At 43.5% G+C, this 22,191-nt stretch overlaps 1 protein-coding gene across 1 annotated transcript; it reads right to left on the reverse strand.

Annotated features, from left to right (window-relative positions):
• Nucleotides 1-1,981: 1,981 nt before the first annotated feature.
• On the reverse strand, nt 1,982-21,378 carry lrrc8c (leucine rich repeat containing 8 VRAC subunit C). Its single transcript, XM_080832506.1, is given in 4 exon segments — nt 1,982-2,863; nt 2,867-4,288; nt 11,665-11,807; nt 21,319-21,378. Coding segments are annotated over 3 exon segments (2,421 nt in total). The 5' UTR covers nt 11,803-11,807; nt 21,319-21,378; the 3' UTR covers nt 1,982-2,002.
• Between the last annotated feature and the right edge of the window lie 813 nt (nt 21,379-22,191).

The raw sequence follows: 22,191 nt of genomic DNA on the forward strand, positions 1-22,191 counted from the left end.
AATCTTGTAGCGGCACAAGGCATGTGCACTGGATACAAAGACAGGTCATTTTCTCACTATGCATAAAGGACATTATATATCACTTAGGATGTGGAAAATAATTTAGTGTAATGCAATTAGGCATTTCTATACCAAATCAAAGCAAGAACATCATATAAAATGCTGTTTGTGCAATATTTGTACACTTTGCTGACTACCTATTATTTTTGATGATAAGACAGGATCATGTGCGTATTTGTGCTACCAAGGATATGCATGCAGAAAAATTTGAAAATTCTAATAGCCAGCAGCTGGGCAAGAAGAAGTAAGAGAATGGGTAAAATGAAATAAATATTTATTTACTTGTGAAATCCATACAGTACAGTATGATGAAATACGTAGTAGAAAAAGGGTCATGTTGATAAGGCAAAAGGATTTTACATTTAGAGGCAGCAATGGCAACATACATTGGTTTCTGTAAATGAAAAGAATCTGGCTTTTTCCACCAGAACCTAAATAAAGCAGAACTAACAGGTTAAGGTCCAGCGTGCATCTGAAAAGATTGTTGTTGATAATGTTTTGTCAAATGCAATTGCTGGACCCAACTCAATTCATGCCCGCACTGCAACCAATTTTTTGGACACACAAGGCATCATCTGACACATAGTGCACCGCAAGAAGCGAACCCTGGAAGATTACAGTAATCCTGCACACAGGAGGTTGATGCTTTGATTTCCTGGGTCTTGTGGGTGGCACAATTCAATCTCGGCATCTCCGGGAGTGTGACACAAGCTCTAGCTCGTCTCCCTGAACTCCTCTGGCATGGGCTCAAGCACACATCCTGTACCACCCTCTGCTGTTGGTGCTGAGCCAAACAGTGACTGCACTGCACCCTAGCTGAGGGAGTAAGCACAATCACAGTATTGCTGTGTCATGGGTTAGACTAACGCAATCCTCCTGGCCGGGGAGCATCTCTGCATCCATAATGCCGGTGCTGGGATGGTTGCAGCAACATTTGTTTTTGCTTTGTTCTCGAGGCACATATTGTATAAATGTCAGCTGATCAAATTTCAGATATCCTGAGAAGCAGGACCTCTCTGCCCTGGACAAGCATATCGATACGAGTGATCATGTTTCACAATGGAAAGAAATGGCATCAGCAAGCTGCACTTTGGCAATGGGATGTTAATATGACACAAATCATCAGAGGAGGCTTATGTACCAGAGGCACAGGGTTGTAGCCATTTGAATTTGGTCAAATGTGGTAGCAGCTAAATAATTTGACATTGAAACAGTCTGATCAACTTATGTTGTGCCTAAATTTGGGTGTACCTGAATATAGCCACTGATCTGTTGCAAACACTTACATTGACCTTCAGCTGGCCATAACTTTAGTACTGATACAATGCGATATATAAGAGATTGGAATGTTAGGCCTACATTTTCCAGTGCAAATATGTAATTCATATCTAAAAATGTATATTAGAAGAGCATAACATTGGAATGGAATAGAAACATGGCACAAACAATCTCCCACTGTATTGCCGTGAGCAATTTGCATTGATTTTAAGAAATGCATTCTTACCAGGGCTATCACCAATGGTGATTCAAAAGAAGGCCACAAATGTATGGGGTACACAGTCTATCCAGTGTAACATGTTTTTCCATGCCAAGAACAAATGGCACGCCTGCATAGACACTCAATAAGGCATTATCTTATTCTTTGATACATCAATAGCGATACATTCTAATGATAACAACAAAAATGTGTATAATTAATTAGGCCTTTTCCCCAAATTGTTTGCCCTACAAAGTTATTCTAAAGGCTTTCCCTTCTATGCCAAGCATAAGAGTATAAAAGGTTGCACTCACCCATTTGTATTGCAATATCCATTATGACATATGAAATCTAATACACATAGGCTGGATAACAAATGGACGGAAAATGCCACGCCTAGGACGGACAGAAACCAAACGTACTTTAAGACTTTTTGGTATATTGTGCAGTGTCAAATTCACCCATTTACTCAGCTTTCATTTGTTCCCTGACATCTGAGGGCAATGTCTCAAAAAGAACATCCTCCACCACGAGGCCACTGCGCTTTAATGACCGACAGACGGCCAGCTCGGGGGGCAAAGCCTCAAAATGATTCCCCTTTAGCTCCAGGTGAGTCAACAGTACCAGGTAGCGAATCTTTGGTGACAGCACAGACAGAGTGTTTTTGCCCAGTTTGAGTGTCTTCAACTTCTTGCAAAAGAAAAGCTCATCCGGTATGTTCTCGATCTTGTTGCACGTGAGCGAAAAGTACTGCAGGCTCTGCAGCACCCCGACCTCAGGTGGGATGAAGCGAATGTCATTGTAGGAGAGGTCCAGGTAGCGCAGCTTGTTGCAGAGGAACAAGTGCGAGGGAAGGACCTCAATCTTGTTGTAGGAGAAGTAGAGTCTCTCCAAGCTGCCCAGTTTCTTGATGTGCTCTGGGATCTGAGCGATGCTGTTGTGCCACAACTTGAGGCAAGTGAGTTTGCGCAGATGCTGGAAGCTGAGAATTTCCTCGATGGAGCGTAGATTGTTTTCCTTCAGGTCCAGTGCCTGTAGGTTAACCAGACTAAAGACGGCATGTGGGATACGCTCCATGTCGCAGTGCACCAGCTCCAGCTCTGTCAGATTTACCATCTTCTTCAAATTGTTAAGCATCACCAGCTTGGTGCCATCATTGTAGATGTACAGCCTCTGGAGGTGGCTATGGACATCCACAATGGACTGCGGAATCTTGATGAAATTGCTCTTCAGTGACAGCGTCTTCAGGGACTTCAGCTCCCGAAGTGACTCCAGGGTGATGTTTTTGGAGGCATCTGGACTCAGAGAACCGGTGAGGTGGAGCTCCTATAGGTTCCTCAGCAAGTACAGCCAATGTGGCAACTCACGAGCATCATCAAACTTCACCCGCAGAACCTTCAAGTTCTCCTTCAGAAAGGATATGGCCGCTGTGTGGATCTTCAGCGAACACTGGTAGAGGGACAGCTCCTGGAGGTCCTGTAGTTGTGCGATGGCTGCTGGGATAGTGACATTGTTGATGATCTCCAGCTTCAAGGACTGCAGCTCTGATAGCTCAAAGATGGTGTCTGGCAGGCCCGAGAGCATGAAGAGCTGAAGTTCAAGACGGTTGCTGTTGTTGGTTTGCAGGCGCTGGCGGAGCTTTTCTGCAGTCCAGGCATGGTTCAAGTTGAGTTGCTTCAGCTTGTTCTCACTCACCTCAGAGAGGAACACAGCAAAGCGTTTCGAGTAGAGTGGGTCATACTGGTCGATCATATGCAGCATGAAGGCAAAATCATTCTTAACGTCTGGGATGTCACTGATTCCTGTCTCCTGTCGCACATACTCAAAGGAGTACTCTTTGAGAGAGCGGTAGAAGAGCCAGTAGGACGTATACAAGCATGAGAATCCATACACAATCACAAAGCACAGGTAGCAGTAGGAGAGCTTGGAGAACAGATGAGCCATGGTATGGTTGCAGGAAAAGTGCCGGTACCCAGTCATGTTCTGAATGTCCACATTGCAGGTGACAGTGATCTGAACCTTGGAAACCAAGACACTGTTGTAAGCAATGATAAGGACGAACTTGAGCACTTTGAGGATGGTCTGGCGGACGTACAAAACATAGAGCAGATCACCTTCTTCAACGTGCAGTCGGAACTTTTTGACCTTCTCAAAGAGTGCCTTTGCCTGCTCACCCTCCTTCTTGTCCAGGACACTTGCTGCTGCTGGTTTGTCAACCACAATCTTCTCTGGGATGGATCTCAGAGACTGAGTCTTGACCAGGCTCCCCTCTACCGCAGAGACATTGTTGGGAACTGGTCGGCTGGGGACCTGCTTCTTGCTGTCCCGCTCCTCTTGGTTTTCCCCTGACACCTCTGACAGGGCTCGAGTAGTCCATGGTGAGTCAAAGCACTTTCCCAAAATGGAGATGAAGTGTTCAATTTTGGAGCTGGATCCTGGGAACTTGAACCAGAAGTTGCTGCACACCATGAAGATGACCGTGTGTATGAGCACCAGGTATGGAAAGTACTTGGCATACCAGTGAAGTGCCTTTTCGTAGCACATCTGGTTGATGAAGCTGTATTGCTGCCAGTCCAGGTTAGTTTTCAAGCCCCTCATTTCCTGCACTGCAGGTGCAGGTGAGACTGAGGTGGGAGAAGAGAGTGCAGGATCCCTTTCTGGCTCAGACTGATTTGGCAAAATCCCTGTTTGATTCGTCGGAGGAACTGGAAGATTCCCCTGAGGAAGGCAGATGATTTTGTCTTGCATTACCTGCATATGAAGACACACAAACAAAAAACAAAAGAGTTTAGAAAATGTGTACCTTAATGCATACCTTTGTCACTAAGTAAACAAATACATGTTACTTTGTTATAGGAAAAGGATCGATGTCATTTTCAAAACATTGTGTCCGTGTTACAGTGTATGTGCATGATGCATACATGATTAGAGTAACTGACATTTTATAGCTAACTGGAAACCTACAGAACTGTAGAATCTGACTAAATTACTACATGTGACTTTCTGTAATTACCCTTTCTGTAATATACACTGCAAAACACATTTTAATAATTTGTTTGTATTATTCTGCCTGAGGCACATTGAGGTATTGCATACCAAGAGGTCTACTGTAATATGCCTACCAGAGTGATGACTCATACAGGAAGTGCTCACTTGCTGTATTCATCCCAGTGTACTCCAGAGGGAGACATACTCACTTAAATGTCTCAAAATAAATAAAACAGCCTAGTCTTTCCCTAAATCCTCCCCCATAGCTGACGCTGATGATAGATCATTTTATTGAATGTTCCTGGATGTAGCTGATGTCTGAGCAAATGTATTATTGCAGACAACCGCATGTGGAATGACAAAGTCTGAGTCATAGTTCTGACTCAATACTGAGCTCCTCCTGCCACTTTCTTGTGGAAGGGCTCGATAATATCTAGTGACATAATTACTCCCTAGCTTATGGGCTGGATGAGGCCTGTCTGGAGTCTGTCTCAGTGGGAAAAGACAATCTACAGCAGCATCAGTTTAGGGGGGAAAAAGGGGAAGAAACTTCACAAGGCTAACACGAGGACCAGAGGCTAATTCCGCTGAGTAGGGCCTCCTGAGGAAAGAGAGATCAGCACAACTACGCACACCACCACTCATTCTCTCTCTCTCTCTCTCTCTCTCTCACTCTCTCTCTCTCTCTCTCTCTCACACACACACACACACTTTTACTAAGGCAAACACATGCACACCCTCTGTCTCTTTCACCCGCCCTTTTCTAATTTTGTCCACTGCACTAAAGGTCCTTTCACCCGGCATTATGCACTCTCAGCCAGTCCACACACCCCCTCAATTCAGACGGGGCCCTTTGGCACGGAGAGTGTTTACCTCACCCATTCTACAGCACGAGGCACATACGTAATGGCAGGAAGCGTATCAATTAGGAATCATAATGGCTGCCATGAATGGAGCTGCTGCCACGAATGGAGCTGCTGCCACGAATCTACACTTTGGAGTCATCGAATGGCTAACGTTTACAATACCCACACAGTTTTCCATACTGTAATGAGGCAGAATTCCTTTTTGAAGTGCTTTGCCGTTGAACATGTTCCTCTGGGGAGGTGGAGGGGGATATTCCCACCCACTCAGGGAGTTCCTGTCAGGGGTGTTTGTCTCATCTAAAAAGAATTGGGAATTATCTACAGGAATTAACACAGAGGACGAAAGGGGGGGTGTTGGCTGTAAATAGAGGCCGTCTTCAGTTGATCTGCCACAGGACCAAAGACACAATAGCGAAGAATGAGGAATGGAAAAAAGAAATGGAGGGGGTAGGAAGGGAAGCATCTGTGTTTTTCACATGGAGGTGCTAGAATTCCATCTTCCTCCATATCTGTATTGTCTCCCTCCAGTATTGTTCATATTCTGAAAAGCTGTTCTATTACAGTGCTTTCAAATAGCCAGAGCTTGGGGTAATGACACCAAGGTCGTTCCGTTTGTAGATACAAGAATGACTAGCGGAAGAATGATGTACAGAGATTTTTGCGTCAAATACATTTTGTAGTTGTACACAGGAACATATGTTAAATTCCTCATGCTATTGGCTGGTGACTTCCACAGCAGCCAACCCTCTCACGGTCACATGCAAGTTGTAGCCTAATGAGTGTAACAGCAGGGTGCACTACAACCATCATACTACTCATTAAGAATACTTAATACAATACAATACTGCAAACATTTCACTGCTAATGTTAATAATGCTCCCACAGACATAGGGTCTTGCATGCATAACTGACCATTTTCCTCTTCTAAACTTGACACATATGTTAGCTTAAACATGGCCAGACATGCAGAGAGAAAACTCAAACTTTGTGCTTCACATAGGCTGCTTTGTTTGACTGTGTTCGCAACTGTACACACAAATGCACGTATAACTATGGAGAAGGAACAGAGAAACACCCACACAGTCTTTCTGGTGCACATCCGTCAGCACACATGCTTGCACACTCACACACAAACACACTCTCACACACTCCCCTTCAGTTCATTAGCTAGGTACATCTAGTTAGATTACATATTGTGCATTTTACTTCTGATAATTTGTAAATATATGCTTTTGATTGTATAAACTGGTTTATTTAACAAGTAAAAGTCTTCATGTCTTCATTTTACACACATGAAAACAAGATCATGTGTGTAATACGACAGAGTACATGTTGCTAACAAGTAAAAGTCTTCATGTCTTCATTTTACACACATGAAAACAAGATCATGTGTGTAATACGACAGAGTACATGTTGCTAACCTGCTGCAACCTTTACTAGCTATTTATATGGTAATTCTGGTTGTAGTTTATATGACCAAATTGATTGTTACGTATATTTAATGAGACTGATTTTTGACTGATCAATATTTTTACCACTATGGTAGTGTCACGGAACTTTAACACGACAACTGCAAGTTTTTGTGAATGACTGTTTATTTCGCGAATGGATTGACAGCACAAATCAGGGATACCGAACGGCAGTACAGGGCGTGTTCGCTCCACAGGGATAGTCCAGCCCAGGAGGGGCGCAGGCTCGTAGCGCTGCTGACAACAAATGAGCGGGTTCACAAGAACACGTCAAACAAATCAGGAGGGCAAACAAAACACGAGTCTAACTCGGACCGAACAAACCAAAACGTGACAAAGAAACAACGAAGCATAAACGGGAAGAGATCAAGCGAAGATAGGAATCCTTACGGTGAGCTAGAAGTTTGGCAACCTGTGATGTGCGATACCAGACCCGGAGTGAGGGAAGTGCAGGTTATATATAGGGAGTGACACAGGTGTGTGTGATGGTGTGAATTGGGAGATGTAAATGCAGTGCAGCTGGGACGGTGAGTGAGAGTGAAACAGGTGTATGTGCTTCTGTGATTGGAACATGACTGCAGCGGGGAGCGTTAGTGAGCTGAAGGGGGCGTGGCCGGAGCGGAGCTCAGCAGGAACGTGACAGTACCCCCCCTCCTACGGCCGGATTCCAGACGGCCCATAACATCCAAAACAAACCTCCCACATGGTGTGTGGGTGGTTGAAGGGCCTGGTGGACAGCCGAAAAGGGGTGGAATGTCTGGTGGACGGCCGGTTGGAGGGCCAGCAAGTGGCAAAAGATCTGGCAGACGACTGGGAGCTCCGTCGAGGCAGAGGAGCTCCTCGACCCGGCTTGAAAAGACGTCGGAGGTGTCATCAGTGCCAGCTGCTGGGTCTGCGGGATCGGCTGAGGCTTGGGCTGCAGAATCAGCGACGGCAGGGTCTGCAGGGACAGCTGGGTCAGCGGGGTCCGCTGCGGCGGTGTCAGCAGGGTCATCTGCGGCTGAGTTTGCCGGGTCCGCTACGGCAGCGGGTTCAGCGACGGCAGGGTCCGCAGGGTGGGCGACGACCAGGTCTGCAGGGTTGGCGATGGCCAGGTCAGCAGGGTTGGCGACGGCCAGGTCTGTAGGGTTGGCGACGGCCAGGTCTGCAGGGATGGCAGGGACAGCTGCGGCTCTAGGTCCAGCAACGGCGGGTTCAGCCGGGACAGCTGCGGCAGTGACTGCCGGGTCAGCTGCGGCTGTGGGGGGAGCTACAGCAGGGGCTGCAGGAGGCGCCACTGTGGGAGGAGCAGGAGCAGCGGCTGCGGGAGGAGACGCAGCAGGGGCTGCAGCTGTGGCAGGAGGCGTAGCTGCGAGAGGAGCAGCAGCGGCAGCAACTGGTGCTGCGGGGATAGTGGAGCCTGTACGGGGCAGGAGGCTTTGGCGGAGCTCCTCCACCAACCCTTGCATCAAGTTCGCAGAGGGGGGCAGGGTTCTGGCTGAATCCATCCGACTCTTGGTCTGGTATTCTGTCACGGAACTTTAACACGACAACTGCAAGTTTTCGTGAATGACTGTTTATTTCACGAATGGATTGACAGCACAAATCAGGGATACCGAACGGCAGTACAGGGCGCGTTCGCTCCACAGGGATAGTCCAGCCCAGGAGGGGCGCAGGCTCGTAGTGCTGCTGACAACAAATGAGCGGGTTCAAAAGAACACGTAAAACAAAACAAAGAGCCAAGCTCTGAAAGAAAAGATCGTAACAAACAAAACCAGGAGGGCAAACAAAACACGAGTCTAACTCGGACCGAACAAACCAAAACGTGACAAAGAAACAACGAAGCATAAACGGGAAGAGAACAAGCGAAGATAGGAATCCTTACGGTGAGCTAGAAGTTTGGCAACCTGTGATGTGCGATACCAGACCCGGAGTGAGGGGAGTGCAGGTTATATATAGGGAGTGACACAGGTGTGTGTGATGGTGTGAATTGGGAGATGTAAATGCAGTGCAGCTGGGACGGTGAGTGAGAGTGAAACAGGTGTATGTGCTTCTGTGATTGGAACATGACTGCAGCGGGGGGCGTTAGTGAGCTGAAGGGGGCGTGGCCGGAGCGGAGCTCAGCAGGAACGTGACAGGTAGGCACCACACTTTGTGTGCAGTACCTTTGTGTTCAACTTAACTGATCTGTTGTTGTGGTGAATATTTGATGTCTATCCAATCAGGTGAGATCACCAACATTGTATTGGTGGCCCTCATGAGGAAAGTATTAATATTAATGCATAATTGCATTTATTTGGCACCGTCCACATGGTAAGGTACCTACATTATTTTGGTGCCCGTATGAGGCTGGTATTGTACCTACACTATCCTGGCTTGAGTAATGTTAGCTAAACAACATCCAGCTAGCCATCACTGTTACAGACAAGAAATTAGTAGTTCACTAAACAGCTCTTGTTTTATAAAAATGATCACAATGATCCAGCCCCTAACATCAGCGGTTCTTGGTTGTAGACAAACAAAGTGTTTGTGCTGCTCTGGAAACAGTTTTCCTGGCTAAGAGTTGGTTCTTTGGCTGTTAATAACACTGAAAACTTGATGGAAAAGGGGTATGTAAGCATCTCAGCCATAACCACTGGCTCACATTTTCAGCAGCCTCAAACAACGGCTTTAAAGCTCCATTCAGTGACCAAAGTTACCTTCCGACATCAGCCAGCAAACTCCAATCCCGTACTTTGTCCCATTTACTGTGCTGTACTGTTACAGTACTGTTTATACCTGCCTGGTGTCCACTTCTCTCCTCTCACACACACAAATTCTACTGTTCCTGTCATTAACCAGTTAAGCTCAACTCGATTATTCTCAAACAAGGCAATACATTCAAACACCTAATGGTCTCCATGTGTAGGGACCCTGGGTCAAACAAGTTTTACAACCAGACAAATTATGTTTACACCGGTACACAACATGCAGCTTCCGTCTTCAACTACCCACTGGCTGAGGTTCTGCAGAGTTGGGAGAATGTAAATTAAATGAATGCCATCTATAGCCCACAAATCTCTGGAGCTGATCTTCTTCTTCTCAACATTATGCCAGTTCTTCTATTGCCCCTGCTATGCCTGACAAGCAACTGCTGTCTAGTTTCCTCTTCTTGCTTGTGAACAAAACTGGGTACCATCTGCCTCCTTCTGGCAATGTAGCCTTACCCCATGCTTTCCAACTGTCAAATAACCCAAACCCTGCTCTTCCTCTTTGTATTTCTCCACCTCTGAAACAGTCATTTCATACGCAGTCAAGGCCACCTTGTGCATGGCAAATTCCCAAACTGCAAGTACCACAATTTAAATGAACCAGGGGAGAGTGGTATTAGCCTTACCAATTAATTTTCTAAGCCTGCCTAAACTCTTCACCAGTTACTCTACAATAGAAGGAATCACCTCACCATCAATATAAAAAAAAACGTCTTCCACTAGTTTTCCATTCTGGGATTCCTCCTTTCTGCACAGGAGTATCTATCAAGGTATTTGCTTCAAATAGGAGACCAATCTCCTTGTGATCACATTAAGAGGGATAATAGGTAGAAAATGGTCATGTTGTTTTTCTCCTTCCGAATGAAAATAAAACGGTGCCTGATGCCATATCTTCGGAACTGTTCCTCTTTTTTTCAAAACAATCACCATAAGCTTCCAAAATATCAGGCGCTCCTTTATAGACATGATAAAGTACCCTATTAGGGCCAGGAGCTGATGCCAGTATTCTTGGTGAACCTATCTCTCTCTAACTGGAGGAATGGCTGCTGGTATCTTGAGTTTCACATGCCTCTGACTTTCAGTATGTACCAGTTGAAGATACTCCCTTTTTTCAACTCTCAAACTTACCATTTTCTCTTGAGTAAATGAAGACTTCACAAACCTAAATGGATCCTTATAGAATGCATCCCTAGCTTGTTCTTTCTTTTTCCTTCCTCATCTGAGGATCTCCGCCTTCCTTCGTGTAGCCGGTCTTCTCTTCACCTCTGCCTGCATTACACTAAAACCTTCTCTCTGTTCACCATCTACTCGTTCCCATTGCTTCTTCAGCTGCCTCCTCTTGACTCAGCCTTTCTATTTGAACCTCTTTGTTTGACCTTCCTAGCTTTCTGACAAACTCCATATATTTCCATGCCATAGGCCATTATATCCATACCTTAACTTCAAAACTGTGATTCTGACTTTGGTTTTCTATCCACCAAGTTTCCTTCCTAGTTTACATGATTTGTCCTTGCTGTTCAACCAGCTGCATAATGTCCACCATTCTGTACAAGAGTTAAATGTAAATTATTTATCACTTGAATGCTAGCATCTTGTAGGGACGTCCGCTATATCTCTTAGGAAATTCACAGGAACACTCACACTGCATTTGTATACACTACGCCTTAAACTAGCATGGGTGTCTAACAATCACTTGGTGTCTAAACATACAGTACATGTTGTAAGAAGACATGAGTCATAGATGGAACAAGGAGACCACCTGGGAAGAAGGTTAGTTATGCATTCTTGGTAATTCAGATGTATTTAATTGAATGAAATAACTGAATAAAGTGTTGTAGGAAATGTACTTTTTCTCCTATTAAGTAACTGTTAGCAGATACAAATTTTAAGCACTTGTCCTTTTCCTTATGATGACTCCTAACATCCCTGTTTGTCCTTTTTTAACATCTACATTGTTCTTTCTAGTAAAATTGGTGTGGTTCTCTGTTATCAGAGCACATGAAAATGTGATTCAGTGGGGCATGAATGTGTTAAAACAGTAACGTGTAGGCTACCACTGTTGCTATGACACCAACCTGAAGGGTGCATCCAAACACTCCTATCATGAGCATGATCACAGAGAGGTAGTCAGTGAAGACGTCCCACCATGGCTTCAGCACACGGAAAGCGGGCTGCTGCTCCGAGAACTGCCGAAACTCTGTCACGGGAATCATGATTCCTGTTGGGACACAGGACGACACACGAGTGTGGAAAATAAGTCACAACATCAGCTGTTGGTAAAACTCTACATTACAATGCCTTTACAATGAACTCCACCTAGAACTAGAACAACCATCTGCTATTTGATATTGAGCTCTGTTTATATTAGATTATGCATTCTGGTAAGGAAAAGGGTAGAGAATGGTCATGGGGAGCGAACTTTCATTAACCTCCTGTGTTTACCAATGTCATTATACATGAGCCAAAAAGACATACATGTCTAAAATCAACATTATTAAGCCCCACGGAGAAAAAAAGTCCCCATCCCAAAACCCCCACAATGCTATTTGTTTAGTGCTCAGATGAGGGCCTTTGGTCTGTGGTCGCTGACCAAAGAGGACTGAAGATTAGGTGAAAGGAATAATATCCTGCCCGAGAATATGAGGAACATGACAAAAGAGCCCTGTGACCACCAAACGTGGTCACCCTTATCTCCCAAATGGTTATCTTATCATGGTTACAAAGAAAAGGTCCACACCCTGGCATTGCTCTGAGACCAGGGGTCAGGAAATAAATGGAGGTGTAATCGACAGCCACCAATTGTAGTATGGGAATGGGGGAAGGACATTGAGAACCTCAGGCAAAAGGTCAGATAAACTTTATTATTGTACAGAACAAAAGGTTGACAGAGTTGCCTGCATCAGAAAAATAGTTCATTTACATTAAGAGGTGTCTTAAACCTATATATGGCTAGAGTTTGAGATGTTTGGGGTTCACACCACTGAATGCTGAGTATGTTCCATGTGCTTTATGTTCCACTGCTCTTACTGGAATAAAAACTGATAGCAGCATCAACCACCAGAAACATTCTTTTTTTTTGCTACGTAGGCATGACTCTGGGCTCATGGCTTCCCCGCCGGCCCTGTAGTGGTGTCTCCTTCTTTTGTTAACACCAATACATTTTTCTGCGCCTCTCCTTGTCAAACAAACCTCTAGAGCTGAGCCATTGACTAACTCAAAATGGCAGTGTTTATGCTCTGTTGGAGATCATCAAGGGTACTGACTATTTATTAAAGACTTCAGTGTAATGTAGGGCTGGGCGATAAGGCTTAAAATCTCATATCTCAATATGCTGGGGTGAAATAGCAATATATGATTTGATATAATTGCATATTTTTAAAAGTATAATCTGTCAGTATTTATTTGAAATATCAAGAAAGATAACACAGCATGCTGTCCTATATCTAAAGAGTTGTGTTCGATTGAAATTGAAAATACAAACAATCTTAAGTGCTATCAATGATGAGGTTGGGTCTTAAAAACATTAAGGGCCCTATCTTGCCGATCAGAAACGCAAGTAGGACGGCGCCAAGCGCAAGTAGCTGTGTGGGCGGCTCTATGGCGCAGTTGCTATTTTAACGGCGGAAAAAACACACTTGCGTCCAGCTCAAGTGTCAAAAGGGTTGGTCCAAAGGAGGTTACTCAGCCATAGGTGTGGTTTGGGCGTAATATGCAATAAACCAATCCGAGCGTCATTTCACATTCCCTTTAAGAGCGAGGAGCGCATAGTCCATAGCGGCTTGTTATTTTGATGGCGGAATTACCTGGTGGAAGACCGGAAAAGTTCACAGCCGAGGAGACCGACGTGAGATTTACACCAATTTTTTGGCAAGCCATATATAATTACAAGGAAAATAAAGTATTTACCACTTGAGGAAATCATTGTGATATCCATATCCAAGATATTTTTTAAATAGGCATACATCTAGCGTAGCCTACACATTGACCCAAATGAAGATTCAGGTTAATTGAAGCTGCGTGACATTTGATTTATTGTATGGCTTTGTAAAAAGCCGGGAGATAGATATATATGGGGATGCGAGAAACCCTCCAAAAGTAAGCAAAGTCAAGCAAGCATGTCAAGATATTGCCGTGATTGTTTCTGCAACGGGGCACCCGAAAACGTTGCCGAAAACGCTATAATGACGTCCGGAGACGTGGGACATCCAAGCTGGAAGGTAACACACGTTCTCGTGCCTTCACGGGAGGTGGATCTGCCTCGACCCAGGATCTGACGGCAGCAGAGGACATCGCCACGTCTACCCTCACGCCTGAGAGCCTGCAGGGATTTGGGGGCATGGAAATCGGCACCCAAGCCAGTGCACCAGCTGACCAAACCCAAGGTACATAAATAAAGTCCACATACACAAAGATGAGTTTACAAGATTTATAATAATACTGGCATTAAATAAATGCAACAAAGCCATACAATAAATCAAATGTCACGCAGCTTCAATTAACCTGAATCATTTGGGTCAATTGTGTACGCTAGATGTATGCCTAGTTTTAAAATGTCTTGGATACGGATATCACAATGATTTCCTCATGTGGTAAATACTTTATTTTCCTTGTAATTATATATGGCTTGCCAAACAATTGGTGTAAATCTCTCGTGAAGACGACAGAAGTAAAGTAGCCTATAGGTCCTATACTGTGCGGGCAAGCACATGCGCCCTTAAAATAGCGTTCTGAATACGCGTTACAGACTTTAGACATTGCGCCTCACATTAGACCAGCTTTTTTTTGGTCAATGGCGCACGGCGCACGGCGTTGTTTTGAAACTGCAAAATACCACTTGCGCCAGAGAAACGCCTTCTCTGTTCCGCCCCCGCCCATGTCGACGCAAGTTCATTTCGAAGCGCGCCTCTGGAGGGAAAATCGCGCTGTGCGCCGGGTGCAAGATAGGAATTATACATGCGTCGGTGACAATGTCAATTGCGCTGGGTGCAAGATAGGGCCCTAAGTGGCATAGGCATGGGAAAATGTTTGAAATTGGGGGGGAGCAAAGTTGGAAATGTAATGTTTTTTTTTTCTCTTCATTTTGGCATAGCAGCCATGGCCTGAATGCGGCCAAAAACGCTAACAGACAGGGAAATGCACAGTCAATTACACATCTCAAACGGATCGCAAAAGGATAACAGAAATGCATGCTAATATAAACACAAGCTAGAAAACACAAGTACGTTCTAAAAAGAAACACTAGACACTGAATGACACATTAACATTCTCACAGGCACACACGTACAGCATTTTGGGGCAAACTCATTGCATGAAAAGTAGGATTTTATCATATAACAACTTTACACATCACTGTTCCTTAGACATAAGATTTTATGTTATGGAAAATCTGATTGACAACCAAAGAGTTTTTAATTCTGTAATGGTGCATATTTCTCCTCTGTATTGATCCACATCCTTGGGGCACATACACTGAAGGTTACTGCAACCTGGTGTGGAAGCATTATTGAGTCCTGATTACAACACTACACTGTACAAGCACCTGGGTAATGATCCGTCAAGTACTCTATACAAACAAATATAACCAAAGTGATCTCTGCAAGGGCGTTTCACAAGCATCCACAGGCAGCACTACTGCAGCTATTTATAGGACAAGTAAAGGCAAAGCTTAGCAACACAGGAAATGAAAGGTCTCCCACAATACCCATCAATGGCCCACAGTAATTACATATTTTTCCTAGCCTACTGCTGCTTCTGCATTAGAGAAGTTGCACAGAAGAGAGAAAAAAGCACCCTGTAGTTGACCACTGGTTTTCTAAAGACTAGTTCAGTCGCAAGCTGGAGGTCAATCAGTGGACAACTGGATGTAAATAGGCATAGAGTCTTTTGGCAACTGAGGCACTTGATTTAATTGACCCGTTAATGACATTAAATGCCATCATGGACACATTGGAGTGTAGAATTACAAGAAAGTATCTAAACTTCTAATGGTAATGTTATTCAGGTACGACAGCACTATTTTAGCAGTCCTGACAGCCTTGATTTTAACACTTTGTTGCAGAAACTGTACATCTGTGACTGACCAACACAGTTCACACTTGAACAGAGAATAACATTTTAATGTGTGCAACTCCCTTATTAACATAACAATCGGTTGTACAGGTAACAGCACTTAAACTTTATTTAAATGTGAATCCATAAATCCAAACTTTATTTGGATAGTCCCCATAGACTATCTACAGATGCTCTGATCTTTTGAAACTACAACTTTTGGTTAAGGTTAGTGTTTGGGGTTAGGTTATGTTTGGTTGAGGTGATGTTCAGAAAGAACATGAACAACTAGAAAGACTGAACTTGGATATCAACAAACCATCTGTAAAGCCTCTGTAGGTGGACTATCTAAATATAGTTACCCAAATGTGCTGTAGCCGAAACATAAGCACAGGGGATATTTGCATGGTTGTGAAACCCTAAAATGATGTAGGCAACTAGTCCATGACTAAGCCGGTTTTGAAGACAGCAGTTGTGTTGTGGCCTGCAAGTTTCTTTCAAATGGTGACTCAACAGAAGATCAAAGCCATGCCTACGTTGAGAATGAGTAGTGGAAGTAAGTGGAAATCAAAACCGACCAGCAACAAGTAAAAGAACATTAAACTGTTTAATTGTATAGGTAGTTCACTGTCAGTATGTTTATAATGGTTATTGTGGGGGAGTCTGTCAGTGAGGGTTGTGGTGTTTCTTTGAAGTGTGTGCGGTGTTGTGTCTGGTATTGACACGTGTCTTAACTAGGGATGCAACGATACCGATACCAGTATCGGGTATCGGGTCGATACTTCGTTAAAATACTCGTACTCGTACTCGTTTTAAATTACCGATACCAAAAACCGATACCCAGTGTTGCGTCTTAACGCGTGTTTTCTTCTCCTCTACTGTCTATGCCTGCCAGGTGTGAGAGCGCCGAGTTGCAAAGAGGCCGAGAGCGGTATTGCAGACAGATACGTTGAGGTTGAACTTGCAGTTTAAATCAATTCAATAACAGCTTGGATAAGATGTGTGGAGGTGGCTTGCGTAAGCTAACGGTTTCGCTAGAGATTTTAAACTTAACACGTACGACCTCCAGTAAAGGTAAGTGCTATCTTCGGCTATTTTATGTTTTGCAGTTAACTTAGAACTGCTGTTACATAGGCAAAGTGTAGGGGCTAGCCTACTGTCTTTAGCGACGCTGCGCCTAAAACATATTATTGCCATTTGATACGGTTGATTGACGGGGACGGGAATGTATTTGTTTTCTCCTCTTTTACCCGGAAGCATTTAGGTCTCGAAAGGAGGACATGTGAGGGTAAAAGAGGACGTCTGCCTTGTCTTGTTGACTTGCTAGTTTGTCATAAACACCCGCTAGCAAGACATCCCGTTAGCGATGTTAGCAAGGTTGTTTTAACACTCTTGGACATTGATGCTAGTATTACGTTTTTTTCCCCCGTTTTTCCGCCTGATGCTAATATTAAGTGCTCTTGCGTTAACTTATTTGCAATTTTATTGTGATAGCTATGTTGGCTAGGTTGCAAACAACTTCCCTTACACAGTCAAACTTCAGGCAAGTGTCAATTTGGCTGCAAGAACGTAGCCCAGTTCATTGTCAACATTAAACTCTAGTAAGAAATCGCTATACCGTTGTGCTGCCTTAACGGCGATTTGGACTCATTTTAAGATAAATTATGACAGGAGTAAGGCACAGTGTAAGATCTGCACTGTTACAGTGTCGAGGGGTGGAAAGGAAAGTACTTCGTTTGACACAAGCAATTTGATTAAACATCTGAAGACGCACCAGAGTGCTAAGCACACAAAGTTCACTCATGCCAGTGGCGCAAGAGACCAAAGCAACCAATCTTTACTGACGTCTTTCAAAAGAAAAAAACGTGCACGCACACAGACAGAGAGAGAGAGAGAAGGGGAGGAAGAGAGTTGTTGATCCTTTTGTAACTGAACTGTGCTCATGTTCTTATTCAGGATAGTTCTGTTCACTTTTTGTTAAGCAGACTGTGTTGTTAACTATGCAGCAAATTAAATTGCCATCTGTCTATATTTACATTTTGTCTAATGTGATGAAATTGACTCTTTTTCTTTGTTTAAACCAGAAAGTTCTGTTTATTTTTGGCTTGGGATAGCCTTCTGTTAATGTTGTATTATAGGCTTGACATAACCTGCAGAGGATAAAATAAAATCTTTCGAAACCAAATCTTGGAAGTATCGGTATCGGTACTCGGTATCGGCAAGTACACAAATAAAAATACTCGTACTCGTATCGGTTTGTAAAAAAGTGGTATCGGTGCATCCCTAGTCTTAACCCATGATTGGTATGGAGGAGGGGTAGGGTTGATATGCCAGACACCACTACTGTACTCCCTGGATTTGTCGTGAGCCTAAATCAACAAAACACATATGAGGGAAGGTTCCCGCTTGACAACCCCTGTGAGGTGTCTCTTTGGTGTTGTTATTGCTGAGTATTGTAAAGTATAAGTATGGTGGTTGTGGTGCACCCTGATGTGTCATAATAGATAGTTTAGGTAGTTTCAGTATGATTACTTGCATGTGATGTTGAGAGGTCTGGCTGCTGTGGAAAATCCCCAAACAAAGTGCAAGGAACTTGACATCTTGTCCTGTGCAAAACTGAAATGTGAGTTATGTTTCATTTCCCCTTATATTAAATGAATAAGTCCAGCAGCAGTTGGAAGAATTTCCTCAAAATCATGCAAGGCATTCAAAGCCAATATACTAAAAACTTATGTGAGCCGACCTTGACTGACGTTTCACCCTGACAAGGTGATATTTCTTTCAAACACATTAAATGAATCAGCACATTTGCACAATTGCTAACAAAATGGTTATATCTGAGAAGCATCTCATCCTGGTATCAAACAGATCTGCTTAACTAGGGCAGGATAGAAGAGGTGGCAGTGTGGTAGAAGGAGTGGACGCTGTTGCCCTGCTGATGCCCCAGAAGAAGGCATGCCAGCAGACTCCCACCCACTGTTAGGATGTCCCGGATAATTACTCATAACCAACACCACCCTAGCCTGAATTCCACTGTATTCCAAATGAAAAATATGTTCAGCTCTAATTGGTGTTTCATGCTTGAAATGCTGTGAAACACAAAAACATGGGCCTTTCTACATTAAGGGTGAACCTGGCAGTAGGGTCGTGTGCACATGAACTCTCCACTGATTTAAACACAACTGTTTCAACCTGTAAAAGTTAGACAAGTCAACAAAATGGACGTACTCTACTCTAAAACATCTAACCGTATTAAAAACAAGTATCCTGAAAACAAGCATGTGTTGCGTGTGTGAACTCTTGATTCCATAGACAATTACATTTCAATATTTGATCATTTCTTCCCCTTACTCACCAGTTTCTTGACTACAATGACTAGCTGTGTTCTATTTGAACTATTAATCTACTGAATGAAGTTGAATGTGCATTCTTCTTAACTCTTAACTGGACATTTTACCAAGGCCTATACTGTATGTTTCTGGACTGACGGTGATTCTGGAGACCTGACTGGCCTGACCTGCAATAACCTAATCTCCTCAGATGACTCATCCTCCCTGGAGAATCCTCTCGACATCATGCTCTGCTACAGCCTCTGCTTTGCTCACCCATAATCATTCTTTCAGCAGATCTTCTACCGTACATTCTCACTAAAATGGAAACTGAATCTGTAAGTATTTGACGTCAATACAAGCTCCTTTTTATGTGTGTCCAGGAACATACTTCTGTCTCTCACATTCCAACATCCCACAAACCAAGGAGACCCTATCAATCAGTTACAGCACAAAAACCCTGGTGCTGGTTTGAGTGGAATGCCTGTAAATATGTTTTCTTTTTAGGTTGGCTTTCAGAAAAAGTTCTGCCGTTCTCTTACTGTGTTCCTCTGATAACCGTGATCCCGCTCCACAGTCCTGACTGGCTGATTTAAACACTGCCTGCTACGAAAACACTTTTTAGTGCTTAAAACAATATTTACACATCTGTTATAACCAGCTGCAATGGTTCAAGAGGGCTACATGTCTGGAATATCCTGTGCTGACTAATAGTCTTACCAAGCTCTGTCTAAGCTGGAGAGGCTGCGTGTGTTTGAGCGCGTGAGAGTGCATGTCTCTGTCTTCATCCTGCAAACCAAGGGCATAGGCAATTATTTAAAGATTAAAAAAACGCGTCCGTACTCTTTTCAATCAAAGTGACATTGGCGCAATTACCATGATGGCGCCCTTCGCGTAGACACCGTCTTCCTGACTGTTTAAATATATATATATATATATATATATATATATATTTCAACACACCAACTCCCCACTGCTGGCAACCTTGGTGGAAATAGTATGTACCTTACGAGGAAGGATGCAGGGCACACCAGGATGGGATAAGAGGATGTTTACATGATCCAAATGACTGCAAGAAGTCTATTAGGTCCCCAAAGACTTGTGTGTTGTCGAGAGTCTCAGCCGGATCAAACATGACAATCAACTGAGGGGCTACCGTGACGTGCCTTCCTTAGTAATAACACTACATGGTTTGGTATTCACGGAGCGATGCTTCCTTTGATCGCTTTGAAAGAGATATGTCCTTGTGGCGTTAATTTGTGCTGGGGCATTGTTGAGTCAGGCCAGCCTTATCCCACTGACAGACTGTTTCCTGGCAGGAAATGGTCCAGTTCTCTCAGCCACACACTCTGACAGAGACAATGTATGCCTGAGTCACCTCAAGACCCAAGGATACAAAATCCTGTCCAATATGGGACCTTTAAGACAATAGATGTTGTTTTGTGAGATACCAGCCATTCCCCAAAGATAAAGACAAATGTGCCATTGTAATGTATTTAGTGCTTTTAATGCTCATTGTGATATATTTATTGGAATGAAGGGTAATTCCAGTTGTCTTACACTCTTACACTTACACCCCTGGGAACTGAATCCATTCTCAGATACTGACAAGCTTACCGCAACCTCATAAAAATCAAGACAAGCTTGAAGATAGCACTGGACAAAAATCAGATGATTTTGACTGTGTGAATGGACTTACTAAACTGCCTTCCCTGACATTTATGTGGACTATGTGATGGTATCACTCAGTTTGCTTTTTTGTTTTTAATGATGGGGTAGGCTACTCTCAGTTGGGGTAGGCTACTTATGACAATCACCGCAGAGTAACTACTTCGTTAGGAATTTCGCAGAAATCCAACCCTTAAAGTAGGATCTAATGGTAATTGCTTGGCTCTTTCTGCACGGAATCATTTTAGCCCTCTAATCTAATCGATATTCAGAGAATTAGCCTACAGACGCGTCTCACCCACACACTCACGGTAAGATACTGAAAGACAGTCAAGCGTGATCCTACATCACATCAGTAACATGACTAATTACTAACACGTGTAACACTGAACAACGATTCTGCACGTAACCACACAATTACAGGATAGGTTAATCTGATTAATATTGTAGTGTTTGCTCAAATAGGTTTCACACGATATGACCGTACAATCTAACCAGGGCAGGAACTATGTTGCTCCTCTTAACTTTCCCAACAAGAAGGGTTTCATAGCCTAGGATATGCCACGCTGTTACAGTATCATCCGAGCGCTGGTTCATAGGATAAAGACTTGACAGAACTGCCCGCTATTTTCTCCTAAAGTAAAAAATGACTAAATAACGACAATGATAAAACACTGAGCTTACCCAAGATGTGTCTTCGCCACCTCACTCTCTTATATGTTTGGCCGTTCCCAACACTGAGGTGAAGGCATGTCCTTGTGGCTGCGGTGACTATGGTCCGTCTGTTTTACCGCTATTGGTGCCTCGGACTCACAAAGGCTGTACTGACGAACGGCAGAAGGGCGGGACCACAAGTTTGGGTTTGCTCAACGAAAACACTGTGTAGGCTACAAGAGGCTACTTTTTTCAAGAAGTAAACGCCATAACTGGACATATGTAAATAATACATTTATTTATATATTTTTTTAACTTTTTTTCTGACCTTGAACCCTTCTATTTGTGTTTGATACATCACCTCTGGCAGCACATCCTCCTCGTCTCTGTGGCCGGGACAGCTAAACATACCCACTTCCTTATGTCATTCACTACAGCGGGTGCGCATTCTCTTCTCTCAGCAATACTAAAATTAGTGCAACTACATCCTGCTTGCAAATATAGGCTGTAAGGAGAGCACATACCCGTCTAACAAAATTGACTAAAATATTGCAAAATCTTGGTAGAACTTTAGGTATAACATTCATTTGAGTCAAAATCTAGTGTGATAGACCTACTAACAGCATCAATTCTGCCAACAAACCCAAACTGGGTTAAAAATAATTATTGATAATATCTAGAATGGCACCTACGTCCATTTAAAACGTTTGCACCTCTTTTTCACTCATTCCACACCACTTCTTAATCCTGGTTTTAATGATTTGAATGAAAAATGTACATACAACAGTCATTTAATGCATTCATTGACCAACTCACAGAAACATATTGCTTGCAAATAGAGAGGACTTTCACTTTTTTTTTTTCACTTTCACTTCACTTCAAACCAGATCTTGTTCAGACCTA

The sequence above is a fragment of the Sprattus sprattus genome, assembly GCF_963457725.1.
Source record: "Sprattus sprattus genome assembly, chromosome: 2".
In the NCBI taxonomy this organism is placed as follows: Eukaryota; Metazoa; Chordata; class Actinopteri; order Clupeiformes; family Clupeidae; genus Sprattus; species Sprattus sprattus.